Source organism: Rhopalosiphum maidis, chromosome 2 (assembly GCF_003676215.2).
Source record: "Rhopalosiphum maidis isolate BTI-1 chromosome 2, ASM367621v3, whole genome shotgun sequence".
Taxonomy (NCBI): domain Eukaryota; kingdom Metazoa; phylum Arthropoda; class Insecta; order Hemiptera; family Aphididae; genus Rhopalosiphum; species Rhopalosiphum maidis.
In genome coordinates, this window is record NC_040878.1 from 86,459,415 (window position 1) to 86,480,844 (window position 21,430).

At 26.4% G+C, this 21,430-nt stretch overlaps 1 protein-coding gene across 1 annotated transcript; it reads left to right on the forward strand.

Moving 5' to 3' along the window:
• The first annotated feature begins 921 nt into the window (after positions 1–921).
• On the forward strand, positions 922–14,347 carry LOC113552634. The gene is made up of 13 exons (XM_026955481.1): positions 922–1,037; positions 1,739–1,957; positions 2,046–2,200; positions 2,265–2,386; positions 4,338–4,597; positions 4,692–4,864; positions 4,952–5,122; positions 9,496–9,549; positions 10,520–10,716; positions 11,046–11,333; positions 12,064–12,332; positions 12,848–13,011; positions 13,639–14,347. Exons 1-13 carry the CDS (start codon positions 926–928, stop codon positions 13,867–13,869), a joined length of 2,415 nt encoding a protein of 804 aa, XP_026811282.1. The 5' UTR covers positions 922–925; the 3' UTR covers positions 13,870–14,347.
• The last annotated feature ends 7,083 nt before the right edge of the window (positions 14,348–21,430 follow it).

The window sequence follows — 21,430 nt, forward strand, 5'->3', positions numbered from 1 at the left end:
TCGTTCGTAGACGTATAGAACTTTCACCAACCTTTAGTTAACATTTCCCACATAATTTCTAAATTTTTAAATATTTTTGCTGTGTAAAAAACACTCAAACATATTTTTAACAGCAATTTTTAATTATTTTTTTAGTTATTTTTCAATAAATATTCAAGGTAAGGTAAGGGTCTGCTAAAACGTGTGTACCTTTTTAAAGTGTTAAATTGAATACTTATATGGTATTAAAACTTTTATGTTTATTACATTTAAATAATTTATCAATTTAATATAAAAACACATAAAAGGCATTATCTATTTAACCTACATTAGATTCAATGGAATTAATTTCTATTAATAATGTTTGAGTGAAAATATTTTTTGTTTAACCTTTATATTGAAATATCTTTGCAGTGTTTATTATTCTGGTTTTTATGAGAAGGAATCAATTAAATAAAATGTCAAGTCAATACGACGTGATTATATATTAATGTGCATATTTTAGAACGAAGTTCAAGACCTTCAATAAAATATATAAAGGGAGTTAAATGAAATCTTGGTACGTCCTGGTTGAACATTTAATAACAAATTTTTAAAATAGTAATATTTAAGTTTAAACATGTTCTTAAATTGTTCAAAAAATTCCAATATATTTAAAAAATTATATTATATCTATATTCTATAAGATGTTAATACAAAATACTCGTATTTATACTTCGTGAAAATTTATTTTTGGTAATTTTTTTTAGTAGAATATTGGTAACCATTTACTTTGTTCCAACTAAATCCACTTATTTATTTCTCCACGCAGAATATAAAATGTGAATTTTTCTTACATTGAAACATAGAAATTTATTTAATATTTTTCTATCTTCAAATTGTACATAATTAATATCATGTTTTTAGTATATCATAAAAGTAACTATATTTTTTTTGTTTCAGAAAAATGATTGTTCATCGAATACCGTTGAAAATATTATCAACAGTAGTTTTGGTAATGTTTTTATTGGTAAATCAACTACTATGCCAAAAGTATTTAATGTACAAGATACCAAAAAGTAAAACATTATATACATTTTATATAAACACATTTATTAAATACATGTTCTAAATTGATTGTCAAATTTTTAATTGCTCCGAACTATATTAGAAGAAAAACCTAAGTAATAGCGCAAATATCTTTCAGTTATTATTATACATAAAAATGACGTATAATTAATTGCCTTAATTAAAAAAAAAAAAAAATATAAAAATATTTTCTACACAATAACAAACATATCATTATTTTTCAACTAAAACAGTGGCGTGTCTATATAAGGGTCAGCCTCGAACAGTTTCTTTTGGGAACTAGCTCAACTCATAGTATGAACGATAAACAATAGTAGAACATAGTATTTCATACTGTTAAATTATTTTAAATTTGAACGCAACAATAAACAATTGTTGTTGAATAACGATTTCGCGTAAAATAAGATGATGACTGTTTATGGAACAATACACCTTTAAATGTTACTTAATTAACAATCAGTTTTATTGTAAAAATGACTATATACACATTTAAAACTAATCTATAGGATACATATTTCGTTATAAGTGTTTATGCTCAACCAATATTAAATTATATAAAAAATAAACTTACTACAATATATTATTGAATAATTCTAACATATAAATTATGTGTTTTTAATTTGATTGTGCAAAATTATAATTATCATTTCTTAAATCTAGTAAATTGATTGAAATCTATTTATAAAATTAGGTATAGGTGAAGTTTGCCGCAAAGGTGATGGGATATCTTCTGACTTCATATGTATGGATATTAAGGACTGTCAAGTTGCAAAAGAAGGACTTATGAAAAACATTTTTCCTCAGCATTGCTTATTCGACAGAACAAATCCAAATCCAATTGTTTGTTGTCCGCAAGATCCTACAAAAAACAAAACAAACAATATTATTAACTCATATTCTTCCACTGAAAGTAAGTATAGGCGATAAGTAATCTGCTAAAAAATATGTACTCAAATATTATTTATTACTTTTAAATATCATATTTTAACGATTAATAGTGTGTGAAGAATATTCAAAATTAATTTATCGTAATATTATGAACCCAATACCATCAGATGATCAGGATTTATACATACAATTTGCAGATTGTGTTGATGCCCATATCTTAATTACTAATGGTGCACAATCTAAACCAATGGAGTTTCCTCACATGGTGACCACATAAAATATAAAATTTTGATTTTTATTTTACTTATTGATATTTCATAATATTACAGGCTTTACTAGGTTATGATGAAAAACCAGACATGTATTCATGGTTATGTGGAGGTTCACTGATAAGTAAGAGATTTGTACTAACAGCAGCCCACTGTGAAAAATCAGGCACTAAAGATACACAGTATGTACCTATATTTATTTACACATTATATTTACGGTTTATAGAATAAACAATTGTGTTCATGTAAAAGCTCAAAACGATCTCTCAAACATTTAACTTACAGAATACAACTTTATCGAGAAATTTATTCTGAGCGTAACAATGTTCTTAATGAACATAATCGACATATCTTTCTTAATATTTCAAAACCTAAAAAATGATAATTGTATCATTTTGCTGACAATTGCTAAACATATTATAGAATAAATAAAATTATTACTACTTTAGAATTTCATAAAAAGTACACCTTATACTGAATTACACTAATTCAACAAAACAGAATTCTTCTTATTCTCTTATAAAAGTCAATAAGTACATCAAATTTAACTAAAATTCACACTAACAAACTGTTTCAATAAGCTATTGGGAATATAAAAATGGCATTCGATTACCAAATTAATTATATCCTAGATCTAAACAAACTAAAAAATTATACTTTCATTTAACTCGTTTATATTAAGTATAGAGAAATAACCAATAAGTGAGCTAATTAGCTTTACTGTAATAAGTTATATTTCTTTTTTTTTTTACCTAGTATACTTTTTTTTTAAATGTATATCAACAATTCGGTTTACTTAAACCAGTACTAATCACATAACGCTTAATGTTAGGTTTGACAACCAAATTTAATACTGTCGCATTTTTTTCGGACAACTAAATGTGCAGGGACAGCTAGTATAGTATTTACCTATAAAAACAAATAGTTGAATAACACATTTTTCTTCTGTTATATTTTCAATGGTCATAATTAACTATTACCATAATATATACATATTAGTCACGTTTATGCAGTACTAACAGAAATAAATTGAAATGATTGTATTGGCTTATCAAGTACTGCTTAGTAGCATTAGTAGAAATGTTCAAAATAAAGTTAAAAATAATGATATATAAACATGTATATCATATATATTATATATATAATTAATAGATACTAAACAATAAACTAAAACATTTTTTTATTAACACGTGGGATATGTAAACTAAAGATTAGTGAAAGTTCTATACGTCTACGAACGATTCTCCGTTTTTTAATTATAACAAAATTTTAAATAATATTTAAGAATAAAAAATTATTTTATGCATGAATATTTGGGTATTGACATTTGTGTAAAGAAAAATTGAACTTCAAACAGTCATAAAAAATGTATGCGACTTACAGTAAAATTTTTAATATGTAAATGAAGAATCTTGTTTCAAATCCTAAATAAAAAGAAGCGGAATTAAAAAAGTGTCAATTTAATAACTTTTATGGTTATAATCTTTCCAATTTACCCATTAAATTTAACTAAGCGTTTTTATTGTAAATTAACAATTAAATTTAAAGTAATTAAATATTTAAAAAAATGTATACACTTACTAGTCTTTGTAAAATTAAAATATACCCGTGCTCAATGTACGATGTAACTATATCGTAACTAGACCAAATAACTATTAGATAGACGTTGATTTGCTTGTAAATATTATAACAATTATTAGAGGTTACTTATTTTAATTTATGAATGTTCGTGGTTTATTTATCTTTTTTATTTTCGTATTATGTATGTGTGAAACCAGATAAAGGGTGATAAAAACTTTTAATAGTAATCTATACTAAATTATAATAACAGCATACTATGTGAACCGTACTAAACATTTTTTTAAGATATATAAAAATCAAATTATAAAAATTGGTACGCTCAATGACAATTTAAAAAATGAAGTTATCTAAATAATTAAATAAATAATATAATGCCAAAAGCATAACATTTATATTATTGTTCTTACTATATCATTAAAACGTATAAAACACACATTGCAAATATTAAAACATTTTATTTTTTAGTGTTAAATACCTGTAAAACAGCGGCTTATAACTTTATCTGTGAAGTATGTAAATACATAAATAATCAAAAAATACCTATATTTTTAGGAGATTTGCAATATGGGCTCGCTTAGGTGAACTAGACTATCTTTCGATCAACGAAGATGCCAGACCTACAGACTATAGAATAGTAGAACGAATAATACATCCGAAATACAAAGCATATTCCCATTACAATGATATAGCATTGTTTCGTTTAGAAAGAGATGTAGATTTCTCATCATATGTACGACCTATTTGTCTCAATAGAAATCATTCTTTGACACCACCAGCAGTAATAGCTACGGGATGGGGTAACACTGATACAGGTAAGTTAATTGTATATATTCAATATAAAATATGAAACTTACATACATACATTTATAATTTATAAACGTAATGAAAATATTTAAACTTATTTAGCTTCACTTGGCAGCTCACATTTATTAAAAGTACAAATACAAACTGTTTCGGCCGAAGAGTGCAATAAAAATTTTTTGTATCTGCCAAATAAAGAACAAAAATTAGCAAAAGGAATCCTTAAAGACTTAATGGTGTGTGCTGGCAATCCAGAAGGCGGAAATGACACTTGTCAAGTAAGCAATTTGTGTTCCTGTTTAAATAATTACATTTCTACACTATTAATATTTTATTAATTACCATTTATTTTACAATTTTTTTAGGGCGATTCAGGTGGTCCTATTCAAATAAAACATAATAGTTACAAGTGCATGTATTCACAAATAGGGATTACATCATTTGCAGGGCCATTTTGTGGACAAGCCAATTCGCCTGCTGTTTATACACGAGTATCAAAATATATTTCATGGATTGAACAAATTGTCTGGCCAAAAGTTTAAAAACTAATTATTTATAACTATATTTTTAAATTGTTTATAGTATATCTGAATTATGTTTATATTTGTATGTTTATACCTCATTATTGTCTTTACTTATATCATAATAGATGTACAATTAATAACACAGGTATATAGAAACTAGAAACCTTATATTATAGTCATAATATACAATATAAATAAGACTATTACTCTTTAATAAGCTTTAAGAACACAAAACCTGAACGAGGAAAAAATTTAAAATATGCCCATCAACCAACAAAAATATTTTCAGAATACAATATGATGTATTTGGTGCACGAATAAAGGTTACTAAAATAAAAATGTGCGTGATTTGACAACATATACATTTCCATTTGGCACACGTTTGATGGAACACATATTGTATAGCTATACACATGTGTGAATATAGTTGTCATATTAAAAAAAAAATTAAATTAAATAAATAAAAAAATATCGATCTAATATATAGAATATATAGATATATAGAATTTCCAATGAAGCAAATACCCATTGTAATAAAATACACGAATCATTGCCTATGATACTAAAATGGCTGCATGATAAATGTTAAACAATTAATGATAGGCTATTGCAAATATATAACTCAGATATTCGGATGCATTACACACATGTAGTTGTAGTACATGCGCACAATAAAAGTCAACTGACACAAAATTGATTGTGCATATAGAAATATAAGGTGGATATGTATACATTTGAAATTAATAGTCTTAAAGATAATGTTAGATTATAAATTATAACAGTGAGTTATACAGGTATTAAAAATTATAAATTGATAATTTTTGGTTTAAGCCTTATGGGGTTTTTCTTGATAACTAAATATTTAGAGATGGGTATATACCCAGACTAGTATTTAATATACATCTTGTATAAGTATGCAAAACACAAGTTATTTAAAATTTAAAATGACTTATTAGTTGTAACACATAATTTAATAAAAACGTTGAATAAAATATTTGGCCGGCTGATAAAATACATTTGGTATCTTATAAGTCAGGGGTGTCCAACCCGCGGCCTGCGGTAGATTTTGATGCGGCCCTCACTTCAATTTAAAAACCATATGTTATAAGTTAATCAAATTGTATCATATCATACAAATTTCTACGTTATACGTTTGTTAGACAGACAACACTTGTAAATGAAACATTATCTTATAATAGTTGATGTTTAGCAATTACATCAATATAATCCGTTTTCCTCTTTTGTTTTTATTATGCATGAGAGTAAATTGACCTAAATATAAAAAATTGACAACTTTAAGATTCAAAATTATAATATATATAATATAATCTTTTATTTCAAAATAAAAAAAAATTAAATCGAAGTACCATAGATAGTATTTTAGTCTTAAAGTTTTAACAAACTGAATATTAAAAATAATACAGTAAAGTAAAACGGATTCATCTATCTTATATTTTCTATGTTATGCGTTAGTGAGACATAGACAATAGGTACATGGAATTTATTAAATATCTTAAAAAAAAAAATACATCTTATAAATTTATAAAATTATAACTAATGTGTCATAAAATAAATTTTCGATATGAATTCAAGAATACGGTCTTGAGTTACAGTGTTAGGCTGCATATTCTAATAAATTAGGGGCAAAGTAAGATAAAATATATAGTTTTAATTTCCAACGTGTTATTAAAACCAAAGCAACATCGTTTGAGAAACTAAATATCTAAGAGGCATTATTTTATTATAATATGACCTTTAAATTTTAAATTGAAGCCAAAAGAAACTCCTAAACCATTCATAACGGAAATACATTTAATAGGAATTTTTTATAAATGTAATATTGTTTTTTGCGTGAAAATTAATTACTGAAAATTCACTTATACTAAATTGCATTACATTATTCTAACATTTAAATTCTGAAGTTTATTTAATCTTATTGTGAATCTGTGAATTTAATAATATAATTAACTTTTTTAAATATGTGTTTCAATCATCAGCTAGAAGTTCGAATAGTATAGTCGAATATTTTATTGTCAACGATCCGAAAAAAACGAGGAGAATCATCATGAAATAAGAGAACTATTAATATCATAACTATGTAATTAATAGATCCTAAGTTTTGACACTAAAAAATTATGATCAAAGCGGTAGAATGATTTTTTTTTAAATCGGAGTAAATAATATCAGGTTACTATATCTCAAATAGTATAATTTTCTAAATATTTTGATTTTTGACTCTTTTTAAGCTGGTTATTGTATATATTTGAAATTATTTTAATTAATAAAATAAATATTTATCATTCATTAGTATTTAATATTAAAATATTATTATTGCTTGTAATTAATAATACATATTTGATAATTACCTCAAACGAAATACGTGATATTAGACTTTCTGATACATCAGCGTTTCGGATGCTGTTCGGGATTTCAGTACATATAATTATTATTTATTTTGACTGCATTATTGATTACGATATTTGATAAGGTATAATATTTTTTATTCATTTTTTACAATGTCAGTTGATGTATATTCACAGAATATTCGCTAAAAATTCTAATCACTAATTATTATGTTTTATTTTTCATTATAATGCATGTGTTGGGTTTTAACCGATTTCATTCATGACTTTTTCTGACCTAGTCGGCTTTTAACATTTATTATGGTATTCACTATTCATTATCAATATTTTCTAAAGCATAATTAAATTATCCTTATACGATTTTCATTTCATATCGCTTGTTGTTATTTTCTTACCATTAATTAATGGCTGCTTGTACATTTTAATTATGTTATTTATAAGTTATAGCATTACTATTTTCTATTGATATTAAGTAACTTGATATTATTATTATTATTGTTATTATTGCGAATTAAAATTTCCCCTAGCCTTTTTGGCGGTAAATTATGGTTTCCTTTTCGTCAATACAATTTTTTTTAATACATACAATTTATCTTGATAATTTAAATTAACAATTAAATTTATATAATTACGAACAAATGACAATTATTAGTCTTGTTTGTCTTTTTTTTTCTCAAAAGAAAACAATTATAAACAAAATTAAACTTACATTAAAGACTATACAAATTGTAATAATCGTCAAATAACCTTACATGTTACACCTCATTATAAATTATTTTTTTTTATTATTTTTTCATACATACATTTGTCAAATAGTCCGCAAGTGCAAACTAGTATTTCCACTGCATACAGATAAATCGGACATTTATATTATTTTATAGGCCTCCAGGTTGTTCATGACGTTTTGGTAAGCTTTTCACTGTCACACGCACATTTATAAAATTACCTCAACCATAATACATATACACGTCATAAAATATTGTATAAACACAAAAAAATAAAACTTTATTTTTATTTTTTGAAAATTAAATATTTTTTGTCATTCGCCGATAACTTTTGTAAGTACGTTATAATGGATTATCTATGATTAACAGTTGATATTTGCACAGGCATAAATATGACTGTTTAACTTAATAAAGATAGAATTATACCGATTATTATTATTATAGTTATAAAATATGCAGAAATATTTAATTAATATGCATTTTCATTCAAACATACAATAATATGCAAACAACATTAACCATAGATCTACACATTACGAAACGTCGACATTTGTGATCAAAAGTATTGTAGATGAATATACATTTGCATATGAGTCCTAGTGATCCTAGTTTAAATAATATTCTGCGTCATTCTGCAGAAACACTATGGTGTTAAGAAAAACATTTTTTCAATGTATATATTTTATATATTTATTTATATCTTTATTATACATGCTAAATTTTAGTTTTAGATTTTTGGTACTTTGTACTTCGTTAGGTTAACCTAATATTAATTAAAATATCACACTTATCTGTCTATATAATTTATTTCCAATATATTTAAATCACGTTTTCAGTGAAATTCAGCCCATTAAATGAGTAAATAAACAATAAATTACGATAAAATAATATGTAATAATTATACATTCCAAGTGTGATGGTGGTGATGATAATCGTCAGCCGGCAATGTGTGGTTGGATTAGGTTATCGTCATATACGAGTGGCTTAGAGATTAGTGGTTCATGAGTTTTGTTTATTATTCCTGTGCTCATTCACGTTCAGCATCACACCCGTTCCGCTTTGTGATTCTATAATAACGACATAACGCCACTGCATCCTCCAAACCACAACTATACTGCAGACTATATTTTTCAACGATGTACTTATATTCAAACAATAATAATCGTTTCTAAATTTTCCCCGTAATCCAAACGGCCTTTTATTATACACAATAATATAATATATTATTTGATGGTCCGTCGCCGCATTATTTATCGAAAATTTGGTGTGGCAAACGTACCAAACATTGACGAATAAGATCGACGACATTTCGGTCATGTCAGGACCGACGCTTAAAAGACTGTCAACCCCGGTAAGTGATTTAGGTCCATTAAAACAGTAAATTATATCAATTATTTTTTTACCTTATTGTTTACAACTTTTTTGTAATATGTTTTTCATTTTCTTTAAATTAAAATAATCAATTTAATTATTAGAGCATAACGTTTCATACCATTTATAATATAAGATATTAGATAATATTAAATTAATAGTAATAATAAAATATTTAATTTGACTTGTTTTTTTTATCGTATTTTTAACATTCTATAGTATTATGTAAATCATGTCATATAAGTTACACATTGTGTCATCAAATGTATTTAATATATCTTCTTTATTTATAACTTTTAATAAATATCATTTTATAACTAAAATAGACAATTAATAAAATGTATTACTAAATGATAATACAAACAATTTATTATAATATTAAATTATTTCTATAAATTTCGGTCACTATGTTAGGTTAGGTGATTATAGACAATTTTAATATCTAAAATATTTTCAAAATTATACACTACACGTGGATTTATCAATATAATTTATCAGAATTATGTGCTCTGATACTTTTTTGACAATAAAAGTTTCTATTAGTGAACATGTTCATATATCACTAATAATTTGTATTCACATTTTACTTCTTTATTTTTTTATTATTATATTATTGTGCGCAGTAATTTTTTTGTTGTTGAAAAGTTCATTAAAAACATTGTACCTACCTTTTTTTTTTATCTTTTTGGGTGTAAGTGTGTTATAATTCTGTTATTATTTTGGATTAATATTTAGGCGGTATCAAAGCATAAAATAGACATCGCACTATTAAATTTTAAAAATGTTGTTACAATAGTACATAATAATTAGTGAACTTGTATATAGAAAACAAAATCGCTACAAAAATATAAAACCATCAAATAGAAAATTGAATTATTTTGTTATCCCAAATTTCGTAGATAAACAATTATACCTAACAAATGTTTTTAATTTTTTCCTTATGTTCGTAGTACTTATACGTATTGTGGTTTGCTACATTGCTTTTTCAAGTAACTGTAATAACCGTTTCTGGTCAAGAGGAAACAATCGCATCAAACATTGATTTAACAATAATGGAATTGTTCCCACCGCCATGTAAATGCGTACCGTATTATTTATGTCGGAATAATACGATTGATACAGCTGGGACATTTGTATTAGACCTAAGGTATTTCTTATCAATATAACTATAGATATTTAATGACACCTGTAAACCAATGATTTAGTGTAGTTATTTTATTTTTCTTAAATAATATCATACTAATATTATATATAGTAATTATAAGTAGTTATATCTTAATAGTATCAATAAATTAGTGACGACGATCACCGATTGCAGTATACGCTAAAAATCAGATCAGATTTTATATTATTTTAATATTTTAATATTTGTATATCTACCCATTTCCAACTACCTTGTCACTTGAAGAAAATGGCAACTGAATATATTTATTTTTTTGTTAGTCATACATCACTATCTTTACGATTTATCAACAGGTTTCAAAATGTTTCATGTGATAACGAATTTGAAAAATGTTGCTACGATCCTGTTCCACCGACAAAAGTTGATATACCTGTAAAGCGTACGATTTGTGGCCATCGAAACTCTGACAATACTGGCATATTAAACGCACGAATAAATGGATATGATACGAAATTCGGCGAGTTCCCCTGGATGATGGCAATTCTCAAAATAGATTCATATACCCAGTCAAAAACTTATATAAGCGGTGGTTCATTGATACACCCACGAGTCGTGTTGACTGCAATCCATTCCTTACGAGAGTAAAAATTGAACTTATTATTATAATTATTTATCGTAGTTAAAAAGTTCTACTGCACCTTGAAAATACCATATTATGTATTTAATAAGTACTATTAATGCTTACATTTTTTTTTTAAAACTTTGTTTCCGACCTGTATATGAACTATAGTTGATTCGGTTAATATCGACAAATTTTATTTTTAATACGTGTCTTTATCAAATAAATCAATAATGACTATTCCAATTATTATAAAAACATAATTTATAGAAGATTCTTATGGTTTTTATTATACTAAAATTATTTTGAATATGATACATATTCTATGTTATACTTATTCATTTAAAATTGATTATTAATACGTTTCGTTTTATTATAAATTCAAATATAGAAAATATTAATATTATTACAATTTTTAATCATGTGGCACGTAGTTAAACTACATTAATACATATTTAGATACTACTCGAAAGTATTGTCAATATAATTTTAAATTATAAAATTGTGGTTATTGATCATAAAAATTAAAATCAATCATATCATATTTGGACAAACAGTCGATTATAAACAGATTCAAACAATTTTGTACGGTTCACTTATTTTGTGTTGTAAGTAATTATAGAATAGAATTCACCAATAAATATTTTTCAAAATCTAGGTTGAAATATAATATAAACCCTGGTCTTGCTTATCCACATAAGTCTTTAGTCGTGGTTTTTTTAGTTATACTTATATGATTTTTTTAAACTAAGGAATAACCCAAGCGATCTATTGATTCGAGCCGGTGAACAGGATTCAGCAACGCAAAACGAACCATTACCGTACCAAGAAAGCAAAGTTTTGAAAATAATCAAACACGAAAAATTCTGCTATGACGGACTTTTAAACGACGTGGCACTGATCATTCTTACTCATCCGTTCAACTTTACAGAAAATGTGGGCACTATTTGTCTACCCAGCCAGAATTACGTGTTCTCTGACGAAACATGCTACGCCAGTGGTTGGGGCAAAGATAAATTCGGTAAGTAGAGATACGAATATATCACTAGTTTTTACCTACATTTCGTGTTTTCTATAATATTATTACATTAATTAGTATATTTTTGTTTATTTACAATAATTGTATTGAGAGATAAAGGAATATCTGTAAAATATATTTACCCTTTTTAGTGAAATAGTTTAGGGAACTACTTTTTATTGGGGTCTCGTGTACTGTGAAGCAAGTTAAATAATATTGTGATATTTTACTTTTTTTAATATACCTTACATTAATTTTTATTTACTCGTAGATAGCTTTTAAATTCCTTTATTTCTGAGTCTAACAAATCCAGTTAATTCTTAAATTTATCCGTTGCTTATGCTATAAACATTAAACAGTATGCAAATTAAACATTACATTAATTATAAATTATAGTTAAACAAATATACTGATTATACAGACAATTAAATAAAGTAATCTAATATTAGTTCAGATCCTTAATAATCAATTCAACACATAAACCTATAATTTGTTAAGTTTAATTTATTTTTATATAGGTAAAATTGGCAAATATCAAACCAATTTAAAAAAAATTGATTTGCCAATCGTGCCACGTGGTCGATGCTTGAAACTATTAAGAAAAACCAGTTTGACCGAGTATTTCATACTGCACGAGAGTTTTATATGTGCCGGTGGGATAAAAGACAAAGATACTTGCGAAGTAATTTGTTTTGAACATATAATTCAACTAACCACAAGTCCAAAAATATGTTATAACATGTTATAATAAGTGCACTTGTTTTAATATATATATATATATATATATTCATTTATGTTGTACTGGTATTTAAGTATTTAATAAAAAAAAGTAAATAAATCCAAGTCCCTTAAATTATCTAATAGAATTTAAATGTCTCATCAATTAAAAATACAAAAATAATCAAAGTAACCACTACTAATTTAACAAATTATTTAATTAAACTGAAAATTGAAATAGAAAAATGAAGTCTTCATCTGAAAAACAAAAGTTTGTATTTTGTTATTGACAATAAATTAAAAAAATCAAAAATATCTCGTGAAAAATAATTTAATTTCTCATCTTATTTTTTTATATCTAATTTCGTTCAAATTAGAACTTAACATTTCTTTAAAAAAAAAATGTGTTATATTTTTGGTTGCAGTATAAATAATACTGATAGTCGTATTTCATAATACAAATAATTTAGTTAATTATGTATTGTCATCGGTTATATGTGGCCAAGTCCATTTGCAATGTATACTCTTGACCTAACAGAAAGTGTATTATATTGTTTTTAACTTACAACTTATAAATATATTTTATTTTTAGGGTGATGGCGGAAGTCCTCTAATATGTCCACTTAAGAACAATCCTAAACAATATCATCAGGCCGGTATCGTGGCATGGGGACTCGGATGCAACAATGAGATACCTGCCGTATATGTAAACGTGGCAAAGTTTAGAGAATGGATCGATGAAAAGATGGCTCAAGAAAATTTCGATACGAGCTTCTATGATCCGAATTATATTCCCAACACGTCTGCTGGTGACTTCGAATAGAGCTTGTATAATGCGAATGCCAATCCACGGGGTTTATAATTACAGTGTGCGCGGTAAAACAGATTCAGATTTGTAAACGTTATTTAAATTCAATTGATGAACGAACAAATAAAATACAATAAGACAATTTACTTTGATTTATAAAATGTATAAAATGTATATAGTATGTATAGGTACCAAACGAAACATACAGTAAATCAGAACAATATATGAAGTTGTTTAAAACATAAACGAGTGCAAAACGAAATAGTTTAATTTTTTTTAATTTTTTTATATCACTATTGGTTAATATTTTCACAATAATATAAATATAAATTTAACGTCACACCCAAACCGCACATTTCTCTAGTTCACAAAACAATCAACAATAGTAATATCATTTTTTTTTCTTACATTCAAATTAAACAAAATTAACTTTTATTACTGTAAACAATTAAAAATAACATTCAAATTCAACATTGTACTAATTTACATAAATGTTTTATTATACCATAGGTTAATAGGTTCAATATTATTGTACCCTAAATATATTATATTGTATAATAATTACACTCTACTTTATATCATTATATTATTGTACACCATTAAACAAAAAAGTATATATATTTATTATAATATTGTAGTATGTTTATTAGTTTTACGTGACAAAAGTGTTGCCTATATTTTAGAATTTTAGTCCTCGTTTCCTCGTACCTAGACATATACTTGTACCGATTTATCTGCATTCAGTGTGGAAACTCCTTAATTTTATTTTTATTATATGTATCTTTTATGTTTCGTCAACGCTTTTTGCAATCGTCAACTATTGAACTATAGATAAACCAAAGTAATAATAACATTAATATAATTATAAAACTATTAAAAACATTTATCGAATGATTTACTAATGATACAACTAATGTAAAACTAGCAAGCATTGAACCTTTTATAAGTAACTATGAAATAAAATTATTAACTCAAAATTGATTGCACCACATATAGTTTATACGATGCAAAAGGAAGTGCTAAAATCCCTAATGACCTAAATTGATAAAAGATTGACAATTTTAAAACTTTCATTATTTGTTTCAAAATAGTTTATTGTTTTATTATTTAAACATTAAATAAACAGCATGCAAGATAAATATAATTAAAAATTAGAAAATATTAAAAAAAATAATACATGACTTACTTTTTTACTTTGACAATGTTATTAGTTAAACACATTTATTAAATATACAATATATGTTCTTAAAAATAAAATACATTTTCTGTGCTTACTTAAATTTATTTCAATAAAAATTATCGAATATTAATGTCTAATAATTAGTATTATTATTAAGATGCGAAATGTTTATGCTCGGCATGTTCCTACACGTCCAGCAGCTAAATAAACTATACACATTAATTCATAAAAAATGATTTATGTTTTTATACAGTAAGAAAATTTAGGTATATCAGCACATTAAACGTGAAATTTCTCGTACACTATAATGTATCCCAATGATAAAAGTGAGGTACAAGAGTTGTGTCCCAATTATTTTATTAAGTTATACACAAGTTCTGTGCTAATAAATTCAAATCGATATTTTACACAAGATTAAAATAAGTTGTTTCATTAATTGTAATGAAAGATATTTTTAAAAATTCAAATCAAGAAATTTTTTCACTAAAATATTATTTATATATTCACATAATATATTTTACAAGAGTAAAAGGTAATTTTGCCCATTATTATAATTGATTATTGTTAGGTTATGTTGCTATTTTTACTATCATTAATATGACGATTTTTTATACAAACTTCTTATATTTTGCGTAAAATATAAAACGATTATATAAAAAAGTTATATACAAAGATATTAATCTTCAGTATTGTAATGGACAAATTTCTCAATCTTAATTTATAAAAATTGTTTTATTTAAATTTTTGCCTGTTGTATAATATTATTACAGTTATTTGTGAAGTTTTTTTTACTTTTTATTTATATTAGTTAAACAAAACCCGTGTAACCAAATAAAAAAAAAAAAACAGAGGGACACAATTCAGCATTGGGGAGTCTTGGGACACAACTCGTTTAAAGCCAAATGTTAGTTCACGATGAAAAAAATAGATAAATGTAATTGCTTACACGAATCGTGTCGTTTTATTTTTTTGAAGACTTAACGCTAACATTTTAATTACAAATTTATACCTATATAAAATATTATAATATTTAAAAAATAATTGTTTCAATAATTTAACTATCAAATATAAAATATATTTTTTTACAATTATTTAACAACTAAATATTTTTTAGTATTGGTAATATAATAAAATATTTAAACAACTAATACCATCATATTCTAAGAAGGAACTAAAATTATGAACAAACACAAGTTATTATTTGTATAGTGTAGTCTTGTGTAGGAACTTAAACAGAACATACCTATTGAACATCGAATATTGATTCGCTTACCATCACCACTCCACCAACTTAATATGAAAAATATGGATCAGCAATATATTATAATGTACAACTGTAAATGTATTAAATTATTAAAGAATATCTTAAAAAAAAAGCTTAACACGATTATAGCGTATGCTATAATATGCAACATTTTCAAATGTATCAATTCATAAGTCTAATATATTATATTCAGTACAAAAGTATAAAAAATAAAATATGATTACTAATAATATAATAATAAATAAAATAATCTGTTTTTAATTTGGTAAATTTATTTCAAAATGTCTAACCGATTGACGATCTATGACAAATTAAAAGACAGAAATGAGAACATTTTTGAGAAAAAAGTCCTATTACCGTTTGACCGTTTCCAAAAATACATCTATGTTTCTGTATTTATTCATATTTTGCATAAAATTGTAATGTTTTTTTTTTCATATTATAAGAAATTATTTAAAAATTGTTTTAAAATAAATTGGTCGTGGGTGTACTTCAGTGTATACAAAATGATTCTTTTATCATAAAACATTTTTTTACATTGTTTCAATTTGTAAAAAAAACAACGTTTTCTTACTTTTTTTATGAAAACATAGTTTTAATTTCATATTCCAAAGCAGAATAATTTTCTGAGTATTTTGGTACATAAAAATCGGATTTAGAGCGAGTAGTTTATGAGTTATACGTATTTAAAGTTTAGACAAGCGGAGTAGTGGACAAACATTTTGTAGTGTAACTCAAAATATGTATAACTCATAAACTACTCGCTCTAAATTCGATTTTTATGTACCAAAATACTCAGAAAATTATTCTGCTTTGGAATATGATATTAAAGCTCTATATTGTCATTCAAAAAAGTAAAATCTTAAAAAAAATATTTAAAAGTATAATTTTTTAATAAAAACGTTAATAAAAAATAATGAGTGTTTTATGATATAAGAATCATCCTGTATATAAATTCGTGATAAATATTGACATATCAATAAATTCTGATATTATAAAAAATACTTATCAATTATTATATTATATCATATTATTAATTCTTATACTCTACGTATATACTTGTATTTGTCAAAAAATTATATTTGTTGTACAGTAGCAACAGTGGCGTAGCCAGGATTTTAAAAAGGTGTAGGGATGCAAACCCAAAATACTAAAATACATAAACAATAATAATTTACAATAACAGTTTATTTTCATATTAAGTTGATATAGCCGATGGAATGAGTGGGCATGGTATAATATTATTTTGTGCAAAATATTTATAAAAAAAACTTTTTTCAAAAATGATGAACATTTTAATAGTTTCTATTTGCTGTGTGAAAAAAAAGTACCAACCAGATCAAATTTTCTACCAAAATCCACTCCTTAAATTAAGGACTGACGCATTTCTTATACTTTAAAACACTGTTTACACTGTACACAGAAACAAAATATAGAGACATATTTTTATATCCATGAAAAATGAATGGATGTATTAATATACACCACTGTACTTAGAATCTAAAGTTTAAAAAATTAATTTTGTTCGGTTTATTATAATCTTAAATTTAAAAATTCGTATAAAATTTTTAAAATAAAACCCTATTAATTTTATCGTTAAGTTCAATTCAATTTTATATGAACATATAATAATTTTATTTTCGTCATGTTTAAGTAATATTAACAAATTAATAATAAATGGTGTATATAATTAAATTTAATGTTATACGATTATTTATAATTGTACTTGTAAAGTTTAATTGATACGTTGTACTTATAGTTATATTATATAATATCAGGTCGCAGGTATGCCTACGTATATAATAATGATTACGTCAAACGAAATATGTGATATTAGATTTTCCGATGAATCATCATTTCACACAGTCTTTCTGTCCGGAATTTCCATACATATATTTTTTTGTTACTTCAACCAAATTTCTGATTACGGTTTTCGATAAAATTGAATATTAATTAATATTAATATAAATCCCTAATTACCTAAATTGATAAAAAATCGACAATTTTAAAACTAATTTTATAACAATTTTGAACTATACATGAATCAAAGTAATAATTACATAAATATAATTATCAAACTCTTAAAACCATTTATTTACTGATTTAATAATGGTACAACTAAAATAAAACTAGCAAACATTGGACCTTGTATAATTAACTATGAAATGAAATTATACGAACTCAAAAGTGAATACACCACATGTAGTTTATATGATACAAAAGGAAGAGCTAAAATCCCTAATAACCTAAATTGATAAAAAATTGTCAATTTCAGAACTTTTATAATTTGTTTCAAAACGGTTAATAGTTCAATTACTAAAACATTAGTTAAACAGCATACAAGGTAAATATAATTGAAAATTATAAGATATTTGAAAAATATATATTTCCTACTTTTTTAGTTTAACAATATTATTAGTTAAACTAATTTATTAAATATACGGTTGTTGTCCTTAAAGATTAAATATATTTTCTGAACCTACTTAAATTTGATTCTATAAAAATTAACGAATATTAATGTCTAATTATTAGTATTATTATTAATATGCAAAAAGTTAATGCCCGGCAAGTTCCTATATGATGAGCAGGTAAATAATCATACACATACTGTACCTACTGCATGTAATTAAACTGTTAAACCAATTTATTTGTATACATTGTACAAAATGTAAAATGTATTCACTATTATTATTAATATACGTGTAGTTTATGTCTACGAATCAATTATTACCATCTAATATTAAGTCTTTGGAATCAGCTTGATGGTACAATTTTGCGACCAATAAAAATAATACATAATTTTTATATTAAATAATTTAAATCAAATATTCCCCCTTTAGAATTTTACTGATGGGATAAATGTATCGATTTATACAAACACGTTAATAAAATATGTCAATACTCATAACTTTTAATACACATTTTTATAACAAATTGGTTGTAGTTGGAACTTAGGGTATTAAAATTAAAGTGTCCACCACATTTTAAAATATTCAGGAAAAAACAATAAATGGAACAATTTTGTGCAGAAATATTATAATTCTGTCTATACTATGAAAGAATTATGGAAATATTTTACTTTTTGAACCATATATGGACATTTTTAATATTATAACATTGCTGATAATTATTTTTTAAATATTTTAAAATATTAATTCACGATTCCTCAATTTAACCTTGTAAGAGCCAAAAAAAAAAAAAATACATACATAAGAAAAAACGAATTTTAGTTTTTTGGTGTGTTGAGTGCAATGTAGATACAATTTTTGTTGTCCTGCATATTATTTTTTTTTTTTTTTATAAAAATGCGCATTCACTCATTGTTAATGATGACGATTTCTAGTCATTGAATCGAACACTGTTTTTTTTTCTTCAAATTACCTAGTTTCATTGGAAAAATATGTCTGTAGACTTAAATTGAAAGAAGAAAAATTAAATATAAAAAAGACCACCTCTTAAAAGTATAAGACGAGTGCAAAATAATACAAATCCTCGTTAAGATATTAAAATATAACATTCTGTTTACCGCAGGTACTACGTGTCATACATAAAAATAACCGTCTATAGAAGATAAAATAGGCGTTCATTCCTAACATCATCTATTGGCCGTTGAGAATAATGAACGTCGCACTATAGGTGGCTAGTAATAAAAAAAAAAAAAAAACGCTAAGCTCGTCGTCGCGAAAGGCACGGCATCGGACCAAACCAGAATCTGGTTCATTTGTAATTCAGAGTTCGAATCGGCCAACACCAATGAAATCGAATACGTCACCGACTCACCGTTGTTATCAACGAGACCACCGGTGACCGTATATTATCATTATCGCAAATACAGCGGTTTCGTGCATTGAAGATACAACAGTCGACGAACCGACGACGTACGTGAAATTGCAGCTCTCAGTCGAAGCCGTCGGATAGGAACGACAGAGAGCAGGTACCCCCGAGAAAGAGGAGGCGCGTTGTCCGACATCCCGCGGTGTGACGAGTTCGCGGGTGTCGCACGCTCGGTTAAGGACGCGTTAGACACCCCTCCCCCACCCGTGTATGGCGGCCAGCCGAACGGCGACACGGCGGCTGTATCATACCCAAGCGGTACCGGAACGGACGACGGTGCTACCTTATTAACGGCACCTGCAATAGCAGTTACACCGTTCGTTACTTGTTTACGAGAGATCGACAATTATCAATCGTTACGCGACAATGCGACCGACTGCTTGATTGGCACGAAACGTCACGGACACAACGGTATGGTCGGAGCGAGAATGTACTGCATCGCGCGTACAAAACTATGACGACAAACGGTATAAAAGTTGGCGGTCGGCGACGGAACGGCCGGCGAAGGAGCCGGACAAACGACGATGAAAACATTAAAAACGTACTAAAGCGTTTAACGTCGAGTATAAGTTGCGGGAGCACACCAGGAGGCTGACGGGCCGCCGAACGCAATCGAAGACGCATAGAAATATTATCGGTCACCGATAAAGCAGCCGATCAAAATCGACAAAATTGCAAATGGTATTTTGCGATCGTACAAAAGTACGGTGTCGGTGTCGGAGACGTCTCAACGACATATCATTGTACGAGTAAAAACAAACATATCTCGAGTGACATGGATTGCGGGAACGTACAACCCCAATGGTCGACATATGTCTTTGAACGCGGTGACAATGTCTGATTGCAGTGACACACGGCGGTACTGAACGAGATACGTCATGTATACGTCTTATATATCCCGACTGTAGCCGTGACGGTGACGATACATATTATATTTGTTATGCGTCAAAATATTGTGGTGACATCACTGACATCGGGTCGCGGTGTATACGTGATATTAACGCGTCAATACGCCATCGACAACAATGATAATCACATTAATACGCACAACGGAATACAATTGCGAGGTGACCGGCCGGCGTTTCCGTCACCGGCGAAGACGCGCGATTTCGACGTGATGCGTCGTCCGGCAATAGTGACGGGCCGCAGGGGGTGTCCACAACGAAACTGATGCGCCACCAATGACACACGAGGTCGACTCATATATAATGCAATATGTATGATGGCAATGCAAATGACATGGCGAGGCGTTAGAGCAGTGATGCCCAACCTTTTTGGTTCGGCGTGCCACTTTGGTA

Bases quoted from the DNA above. Each gene is read 5' to 3' on its own strand.
- LOC113552634 (XM_026955481.1), top strand. From the start codon at position 926: ATGATTGTTCATCGAATACCGTTGAAAATATTATCAACAGTAGTTTTG. The intron at 4,598-4,691 runs GTAAGTTAATTG...AAACTTATTTAG, and splicing joins ATGGGGTAACACTGATACAG to CTTCACTTGGCAGCTCACAT. The intron at 4,865-4,951 runs GTAAGCAATTTG...CAATTTTTTTAG, and splicing joins GCGGAAATGACACTTGTCAA to GGCGATTCAGGTGGTCCTAT.